We start from the raw sequence: 10,551 nt of genomic DNA on the forward strand, positions 1-10,551 counted from the left end.
TGACTGGTGGTACTGCTAAATAAGGGCGATCACCTGCCTTTAGATAGCCTGCTGTACGAACCAGCAGCTACGGGCTTTTGTTAAAAGAACACTTAGGAGCAGAGCAGCGCTTTACCCATGGAAATTGTTTTTTTTTACATTTCCCTATGGAGCTTTGTCACAGCATCTCCAAACTTTTAACTGGCGAGTCAGCTGGCAGTAGGGAAAAGCTCCCCGCTGTTTCATTTCAGAGCCCGAGGAAAGCCTGCAATGAGAGATTGCCTGACAAAAGTTCATATGGATTCAACCCGTCACAGCCCTCATTGCTGTCTGCATCTGATGGTTATAGAGCACATGCATATTCAAACATGCTTTACATAATTTACTCAGTGTGCAATTCAGCTACGGAAGGGCATATGCAAATTTAAAAAAAAAAAAAAAAAAGCAACTCACAAAGCAGGGTGAATACCAGGATCACAAATAGCATTGAGCGCCAGGCAGCAACGCCCATGGCCTGTGCTCTCAGCTGCGGTTCCTAGGGGGTGCCTGAAGGAAGGACATTTCTACCCATGCAAAGCAGTCTCCTTTTGAGGAGCCTTATTAGGGGTAGGGATCCTAGAAACTCCAGGTTTCTTACCAAATGGAAAACGGTTTTCGATCCTTTTGCCTCACAGTCCCGTGAGGGTGAAACAGCAGAGGCAAGAGGCCCTAGGGACAGCCTAACCTTCAGCTACCTTGTGTCCCTTCACACTGTGACACTCCTCCCTCCAGGTGAATTACAGGAGAACTGGACATGTTTTCACATCAAATCCTGAAACCATAAGCATTCAAAAGCAAACAAAAGCTTACCTGTATTTTTATTCAGCAGTACAGCTCCATGTACACCTACAGCACAGTATGAATAAAAATTCAGTGGTTCCGACTTTGTTCCTCATGGGATTAGCCATCCTACAGAGCAAGTTCTCAGTTCACTGCACAGCTCCTGAGAAATCAGCTCTCCACTCCTCTTTTAAAGAAGCACAGACCAACCCCAAGCATTAAAAAAATACAAAAATCACCACCTCAAGGAAAATATACTTTCTAAAGAGGACACTGCTGCAGAAGAGTGATCCCTGATGCTCCTGTCAGTTAACTACAGTGAAAAATTCCCAGGGACGGGGATATTTTTAGTGTTTTTTCAGCTAAGCAATCTTTAATTCATTTGAAATCTTAAGCCCAGGCACTCAGAAGTATTACTCAGGAAGGAGTGCTATAAACTATTTATGTGCAATAGAAATCATTACTAGCATGATCCTGATAAAATTACGGATTTGGTAATGTGGTAAAAGCTCTGGCCCTGATGCTACTTGCTCAGGTCCAACGCAGAAAGCGTTTGAGATTTTATGATTCTCTGCTGGGACCTAGTGAAACTACTCGGTTCACTGTCAAAGTCAGCTCTGTGACAGCGTTAACTTGGAAAGCTCATGAATGCTTTAGGCTGAAATCCTAAGACATTGACCGCATTGATTGGAATAGATTATACAGTGAATTTACCAAGAAAAACTCAGCATGTGGGTTACAGAGGAGCTTTTTATGTGACAGCTAGGCCGTACTAACCTAGTCCAGGAGTTTTTAAGAAAGAAGATCTACTAGCCCAGTCTCGCAAATGAAGTAAAATCTCAGAATCACAAGTGATTAATGGCAAGTAGGTTTTTTTTTTCCTTTCTAAATTGCTTTTTAATCAATAAACCGTTGTCCTAGTCTTGTTAAAAGGTTTTTATAAAGTGTTTGGTATCTGGTAGGATGTAAATATTACTGCTGTTTTTACAAAAATAGAATTATCACCATATTGGCTGCTGCTATTCTTTAACAGCTGGCTCTGCAATGGAAAACTGGGTTTTTAGTTTTAATTAATTTTCAGCCTCCAGATGGTGATGGGAAATACAGTGTCACCCCAAAATTGATAAGAAAAAAGATGGCTGTCATGACTTCGTAGGCCAAACCAAATGTAAGGAAAGAAATGGTGTTAGGCAAACCCCTGCATGACAGCGTATGTTATTACTTGCATCAATTTAAAAAGTCAGGAGTGGAATTCACTGCTATTAAAACAGGCTATTGCAAAAATCTCAGAAAAGACAGTGTTTTAATAAATTTACATCTATGGTGCTGAAAAGTCTCCGGCACTGAATCCCTGGGATTCTTTCTTTCACAGAAGCAACACCTCTACAAGGACAATGTATAACATATAGCCTCTAATATATAATATATCTTGCTATAATTATCATAACAATATGATACATAATAATGTAAAATATATTAATTATATAATTTCTCATCCTAAATGTAGATGTACATTGAAATCTCAAGTCTTCAGCCAGCAATCTTGAATTTTTCCTCATGCCAATCAAAACTTCATGTTTAATTACTTTTTACTTTTGTTACAAGGAATTAACTCTCATTTCTGATGAAAAAAATTAAATTGAAAAAGCACAGCACAATTTTCAATTTATAATTTCACTGCAGAACATTGGTATGTATTAGATCATTACCGACCCTTTCCTACGGTTTCCTACAAATAACCTTCTCAGTTGTTGCTCCTTTCCATATATGATTGCTTTTAACCTTTCAAGCACGGTCTTCATGTTCAATGAATTGTCACACTTTAGGCTGCCAAGTGGGAGACCCGTTTCAAGCCCATTTCAGTTCAGCACTGAACAATGATATTTGACTTGAACCATTAACGGCTTTGAGATGACATGCTACGTATTTGGCTCAGTCACAGAGATCATTTTCAGAGGCAGAGATGTCCCAAAACCTTAACTACTCACGAAATAGTCACAGATTTTTCTTTCTTCGTATTTGATCATCTTTATTCATTGCTAAATCACAGGAAATGTGATGAAAATAGGCTCTTCTGTTCAAAATTTACTGGACTGCTAATGTTACTGGGCAATTTTAATAGTCATCTATAGCGCAGTAATGGTCACAAAGAGATACTCTGGACACAGCAGGTGACAAAAATGTCTCTCCCTGAGAATCACTGCACAAGCGAGCAGAAAAAAACTGTGATTCCTGCTTTTTTAAGAATACGTTATCAGAAGGAGAAATGAAGCTTGCCTTTGCAGATTTACTGCAGTGAATTAAGCAAATCTTAGTAGTCGTTCAAAGGAAATTCTTTGTATTCCCACTCAGTTTTGCAACCAGTTTTCCAAGCTCTCTCCCAAATCTTCCAACCATCAGCGCCCTTGTCTCTACTGCTCTCTCCACCCCCAGTTCCTCAAGTCAATGCATCCTTTCACAGAAGTTCCCTCAGATCTTTTTAACATTTCCTAATGCCACTGCTTCAGGAAGAACCTAGGGGAAAGGATAATCCATGCCTAACGCAAAGGTAAGGGCAAGAATGACCTGGTATACCCAAAGCTCAGACACACTGAGAGAAGCATGCTGAAGTACAAGAGCTCACATGATCATCAGTGGTATTCTCCCTCTGGCTCTCAGCCACTGCGTCACCACCTAGCTACATGTAGTTATGTAAGACAGCTTAGCTTCTGTCACAAAGAAAATGACCTTCAGTATTCCTAAATTTTACTGCTGGCACACCTCCAGCAGCAGCAGAGAAATATGTTATCCCGCATATCCAACATTTCTACACTGCTCCACAGTCTTTCTTTTTAAATGTAGCCACTCTTAGCTGTCAGCGCATGGAAAGCCATATAAGAAGCTATCTTCTTTCTGGAAAGACTGACATTAATAATGTGCTATCAGCTCTTTCTGTAATTTTCATGACAGCAAACAAACCCCTGGGGTTGTTATTTGTTTGTATACTACTGACATAGGTTTATGTCTTTTCTTCAGTATTTTAATGTTAGCAAGCATCATCGTATTTTTCTTCTCTTCCCGCTGCTGCTTTTGCTTGCAGTAGAAAAACAGGGCAGGAGGCAGGAACTCTACAGCCCATTACAGACTCTCAAAACCCACTTGAACCCTCTAGAGAGCTGTATGTTTGAAGTGTCTTTATCTGACACTGGGATAATGGGGACAGCGACCAGCAGACAGCAGGATTCTCATCCATTTCTTCATTCTCATTCTTGCTTACACTTACTGTTTCAAAACTGAAATTCCCTTTTCTACAAAACAGTCAAATCTCATAGCCACAATGACAGATACTTTCTGGATGAGGGCAGAAAATAATGCAGATTGCATTCTTTACTGACACTTTTATTCCACTACTGAAAGGACCCACTTCAGCACACCATGTAAGCATGAACTTCAGTTTTTACTGAATAGGGACGTGTGAGTAAACTGGACGCTGAAGAGCAGGTTCACAAAGAGGCTTAGGCGGCATTTCATGATTAAATACCTCCATGAACTTTGGACTCCCAGGCCAGTTTTCACTCCAGTTGGGATGTCTCAATCATTTGTTTGAGTACAAATAATAAGCTTACCTTAGTCTCTGCAGATACTGTGTACGTGCCATGCATAACTATATGAAGGTGAAGAAGATGCCTAAATTGAAGGACCTAATTTCTATACCCTCCAAAGGGGACTTACCAACCACTCACCTCCCAACCAGAAGGCTACAAGAAAAGACTACCCTTGCTCCACTGACTTGGGGGAAGCACAAGCTGCATTAGAGAAAGACGCAGATTCGGCAGCCAGTTCTAAGAGCGCTATCACAGAGACGGCTGGCCTGTGATGGCCCGCTTGCGTTAAGCAACTATTTGACAATTAAAAAAATGAGCAGGAAACGTAATCCATACTGAGGGAATAACTATCCAACTGGACCTTCAGACTAAGGGTGCTTAATTTACTCATACCAAGCAGGCTTAAGTATAGACTAGAAAATAAACCACTTGCTCCTGGCAAAAGTAGCACTTAGTGAAGCATCAGAGAAACTCTGCTGAGTCAAAATTGTGGCCTTTTGAAAGTATAAGAAGTTAGGCAGAAGGAAATGTCTGAGAGCTAAGTACCAGGCCCTTATATTTTGGTTCAGTGCTACCTAAAACATACTTAAAAGATGGAAATCTATGGACTCAGAATCTTGCAACTAGCACCACTGGGCAGTTCAGAAGCTCTACTGCAATAGGAATAAGACCAAAAAAAAATCTTAATTTCTTCTCTTACATGATGACTTCAGTGTTCCTGTGCTAACCTCCATAGGGCTGACATAGTTCTGTTGTATCGCATTGTTTTAAACTCTGTTGGCCAAAAAAGAAAATTAATTTCAGACTTACAGGCTGTCCCTTGAGGAATTTTTTAAGAAGGAACTTGTGTTTTAAAAAATGTCAATGAAATGTATTAGAAAGTGTTCCCAATTACACACTTCAATCACATCAGTTGCTGTTTCTTCTGCTGTTTATATAAAAGGTTGAATAATATTGACATACAATCTAGCAGTAATTATTCCCATGTGTGTTTTATCCTTTCTACTACAATACTTCTTCATGTTTTTACTTTCATTTCAAAGGAATCAAAGCCTCTGTGATTATACTTTGGGCATATGCAGGGACATCTGCATGTGTCTCTGCCATCCGCTATTAAGTTTGAAGCCATTAACTAATTGACCAAAGACACCAGCTTATTCCAAGTCTACTGAACACTGGCTACTATGCACAGGGAAAACTACAAAATGAAAGCGATCTTTATTAGATATGAAATCCTCATAAGACAGCAATGTTTTGAATAACATTAACAATGGAAAAAAGCTTCTGACAGAGTTTGCACCTTATCAACCATAAAACAAATCTAACCACAAAAGACAAACCCAAACTAGACAAACCCAAAATCTAGGAAACTAGATTTTATTGGCTCCACGCTCCTAGAAATACTTGTTAATGCAGCTGCTGAATGACTTGCTTTTTTTTACTTCTCTGGGTTTCAGCATTATTAGTGTTAAGGACAGAAATATCTACTGCTATAAGCTGAAAAGGCATTTGTTATTCAACAGTCAGTGCTGAACCAGATAAGAAAAAACTCTGTAATGAAGGGGCCCCCCCAAGCTTTGTAGACCAAGAATTGCTATATCCTTTTCTTGCAGGATGCACCATATCCACCCATGCCTCAAGTTTTAACTGAAAATACTCTTGCATTAATATCACCCAGTTTGGAGCTTTAATTTGGGAATCAGTCTAAGACAGTAAACGAAGCTTAAAGAACAATGAATGCAGAACATCTGAAGTGCCATGGCAAACATTATTGTGTATGAGATTTCATACACAAGTTCATACTTGAATTTCATTTCAAGTTTTCATTTTGGAGACTGGTTCCAGAGATTCCTAAACAAGAACAGAGTATTTCTCAAAGTGGATCTCAAAGTGGATTCATGCCAATAAGCTGTAGAAAAAATAAATAAATAAATCCAAGCCTATCGCACTGATTTTTCTACTGCCAACAGAAGCTCAAAATCAGGTTCTTCTTGATGCGTTTCACATGGACTCTCTTACTGCTTCAAAGTTATCTCTGCTCCATTGTGCTGATTCATAAAAATCATTTAAAAGCATATACCTAAAATCGTTTGCTTTTCCTTGCTAAAAACATTAGCGTCGTTGGCACGTAGGCAAGGCAAGCCAAAACCCTGGGATGCTTCCTCTACGTTATTAATCAGTGTGACTTAAGCAAGGTCAGCATCTGGCTGCTTTTAATTTAAAATGCTTTTTATGGAAGACAACGGGAGTTGACAGCTGATTTCTTCATGTGAGATTAGCAAGCCCACAACTACCCTACACCTCTAAATAAGCCTTCCTTTTTCTTGTCCCACTCACTATTTGTTGTGAGCAGAGGTGACAAGTATTATTGCACTTAAAGATTTTCACTGGAAAATGCTGGGCTGGTTTGTCCAAAAAAAGCTTTATTCATGGAAGGGAGTTGATTTTGATGAGCTCCCAGTGAAACCCTGGCAGAACTAATGATGAAGGAAGATTTCCTGAGTGTGGGCTTGTCCTAAACAAATAGACCACCCCAAAGTAGGACCACCTCCAGTTTTCCTGGATCCACAAATCCTGAGCTGTGTTGCCATACAATAAACCAGATTCATAGCAACTGCCTGGGAGTTTTGCTTGTTTTATTTCTTCCAGATTTCTCTTTTGTGGAAAATTTCAGATTTTCCACTTTTCCTTCAGGAACAGAACTTAGAAATGTGGAGGACTGGGTGTAACAGAAATGCTGGCTGCCAGCGAGCTCTACTTTCGATAGTTTCAAGGTCAAGCACTCAGCATTTGGTTTACTTCAGACCACAGAGAGCTGAAAAGTGTTCATCATCTGCTAACCCTTCTGAAGATTTGCTTCTTTATGAAGGCAATAAATGCTAAACCTGCATCAATAAAAGCTGTCCCTGCTCTACGGAAACAAAGCCCCTCTCATCTCATAATCTCCTCAGTGCTTCTCAGTGCTTTAGTGAGACTGAAGCAATTTCAGCTAGGGACAGTGTGCTAGGGGGAGGGGAGAAGGCTTACACTTGGTTTACTACGCAAAATGTTGTCTAAAAAACCTAAAGCCCTATATAGGTGCTTAAGTTTAAGACGGCAAGTAGTATTATTACATCTCAGGGTTTGTGAGACTGGCATTTATTTTTAGAAAGAAAATAGCACTTACTGGAGATTAAAAATAACTCACCAGTAATAGTGTCTGCTCTGCAGTAAAGATATAGTCTTTGGAAATTGTATTAAAATATCAAGAAAAGAGGTATTTTAACAAGTCTGGGGGAAGACAAACCACACTTACTGATCTACCGACTCCCAAAACACAATCTTAATCAAATGTGAACTAGTTTGGGGGTCAGCAGAAAGCTGTACTTTTCTACTAGAGACTGTGTACAGTTATCAGGGTTATACTGTCATGGATAGTCATATCCTCTTTAAGGAAAAAAAAAAAACCACCTATTGCTAAACCTGCCAAACTGTTAGTGAAAATTTGAAAAATGAAGTCTAAAATAATTTCACAGAATCACAGAATGGCCAAGGTTGGAAGGGACCTCTGCAGATCGTCTAGTCCAACCACCCTGCTCAAGCAGGGTCACCTAGAGCACGTTTCCCACGATCACATCCAGGCAGGGTTGGAATATCTCCAGGGAAGGAGACTCCACTACCTCCCTGGGCAACCTGTCCCAGTGCTCTGTCACCCTCACAGGAGAGAAGTTTTTCCTCATGTTTGGACGGACCTTCCTGTGTTTCAGTTCGAGCCTGTTGCCTCTTGTCCTGTCACTGGGCACCACGGAGAAGAGGCTGGCCCCATCCTCTCGACACCCTCCCTTCAGATACTCGGACACATTGATGAGATCGCCTCTCAGTCTTCTCTTCTCCAGGCTGCACAGGCCCAGCTCTCTCAGCCTTTCTTCACAGCAGAGATGCTCCAGGCCCCTCATCACCTGTGCAACCCTCCGCTGGACTCAAATTTGCAAACTAATTAAAGCAGGATAATAGAAGTTGTGAACATGATGTGTATTCTACACTAAACTGCATCCCAGCGCTTCACAGAAGTTAGAAAAAACATCAAAAATCAGTCTAACATTTCACACAAATGATGTCACCACACATTTCACATCACATAGATCCTCTTTGGTGAGTGCTGTTCAAAGGGAAAAATGTACGAAACAGTTACACCTCTTAGTTTTTATTTCTGCTGGGAAGTTTCTTTTGCTGTTCATGAGAATTTCCCTGTATAAACTCCGCGCCAGGTAATCACTGTAAAACTGCAGCACATCAGTGGAAGTTGCCTAGGAGCAATGAGGCCAGACTTCCAGGTTCATGTCTCTGTGGGATTATCCTAGCAGTCCCTTGCAGCCTAGAGGTACGTAGAGGTTGTAATAGCTGAAAAGTCAATAACAGAAGCACCTTCTCCAACACGTTGCAGTAACTGGAGCCCAGAGGATGATCACTGACAACTCCCTCTCTCTCTGGCGATACTCAGCAGGAAGAGAGCGGGCAGTAACACTGCCAACATACCGGCTGCACTTTCACCCAAAGGGAAATGCAAATACACTCCGTCTCAACTGCCAGTCCAGTCTGACAAGACGGAAACGCTGCTCTGATCTCACTGCAGCTTGGAAATAATCACAAAGACCACAATTTTGGCTAGTCCTTTTCCCTCCTCTACAAGCAGCGTCTTCTTCTGACCTAGGTCTCTGCTCCACCCCACCTTCCTTTCCAGTATTTCTCCACTAGCCAGAGAGAGTACTTCACTTCACGCACTCCCTAATTCCACCACCAGTATTGCAGCTGGACTGGCCACACTACCAATACTTGGTCCTGTGGGTTACCTGGCCACACTTTCAGATTGAAGGGCAGATTACAAAGCCTATGGGACCTTATGGAAAGAAGACAGACTTCTTCCTGCAAGGAAGAGGCCTTACAAGGGTCCTGCATTATGGAACGATCCTAATTTGATTTATATCAAGCAAGCAAGACTGCTCTTACACAGTGAGCAACGCAGTGATATTTAAATCATGCAAACGTTATTAATATTTAAGCCTTGAAAATCCTGCCATCTACTAATCCCTTGTACATTAATAACATTGATAACAGGTGAACAGAAGAGCTTTGAAAGGAAACAGGTTGGTTTTTTCCTTACCCTGATTTCTGACTCAGTTTTCTTTCACTGTTGAGAAACACTGTTTCTTCCTCCACTTGTTCTGTTACTACGTTATTTCCAAGTCTCTGCTGAGAATTTGCTTCCCATACGCCATTACTACCAACCACCTGCAACACGAGGGCATCTGCTTTTGTGATATTCCCATCCTCAGGAGTCAGACTGTCCAAAGGAGAACAGCCCCCACGTTCAGAAGATTTGTGAAGGGGAGCTTCTAGCTGAAATTCTGCTTGAGTGTCAAAAATCAATTCCTGCGCTACATCAGCTTCCCGTTCTTCACCAGAATGTCCAGACCCTGATTTTGGTGTCTCTAACCTGGCAGAAATTTCTTCAGGGGATTTGTCACTGACTTCATTTTGGCTCAAAACAATCCAGCCCTCATCTTGCCCACAGCTTTCTGGCGATCTCCTTTCATCATCCACATTTTGAGGCACAACAGAAGAACTTTCCTCTGCTAAGTTAACAGAGTCCCATTCAGTCCTCCAAACACAGCGGCCTTCCCTTTCATTTATTATGGAGATTGGCTGAAATGTATCCGAGGAGCCTGGTGAAAAGCCTTCATGAGATTCTGTTTGTTCAGCTACATTAACTTCTTGAAATGCAAAATCACTTCCTTTTGTTTCAAGGGTATCCCTCCTTGAAGGAGTATTTTCTTCCCCAGTAACAAGGACGTAATCCATCTCCGGTGAAGTTTGATCTCTGTGCACCTGCATCTGCATATCTTCCTTACCCTCTGTACTTTTCAGTTCAGGGCTCTCAGAGAAATTTCTTGGCTTATTCTCCCTACAAAGTGGGTCGGTGGCAGCTTCTAAAAAAAAACAGGCAAACAGAAACTGTTTAGTTTTTACATTACTATTTTAGTCACCATGATTTCTTTAAACCAGTACAGAGAGCTAAAGCTTATTTCAGTTTGCTTTGACAGCCTCTGTTAATGTGTACTTGAACTTTATAACATCATCATCATCATTATTATTGTTAAAGATTATACATTAACACTGTGATCATTCCTAA

At 40.9% G+C, this 10,551-nt stretch overlaps 1 protein-coding gene across 5 annotated transcripts in view; it reads right to left on the reverse strand.

The window, feature by feature from the left end:
* The window catches only part of LOC104152058 (protein prune homolog 2), a 143,636-nt gene that overhangs the window by 42,057 nt on the left and 91,028 nt on the right, over positions 1-10,551 (reverse strand). For all 5 annotated transcript variants that reach the window (XM_068927079.1, XM_068927077.1, XM_068927078.1 and 2 more), the window contains exon 9: positions 9,523-10,348. In XM_068927079.1, coding sequence (XP_068783180.1) covers positions 9,523-10,348 — 826 coding nt within the window. The remainder of the gene's footprint in view (positions 1-9,522; positions 10,349-10,551) is intronic.

This window comes from Struthio camelus, chromosome Z, assembly GCF_040807025.1.
Source record: "Struthio camelus isolate bStrCam1 chromosome Z, bStrCam1.hap1, whole genome shotgun sequence".
NCBI lineage: Eukaryota > Metazoa > Chordata > Aves > Struthioniformes > Struthionidae > Struthio > Struthio camelus.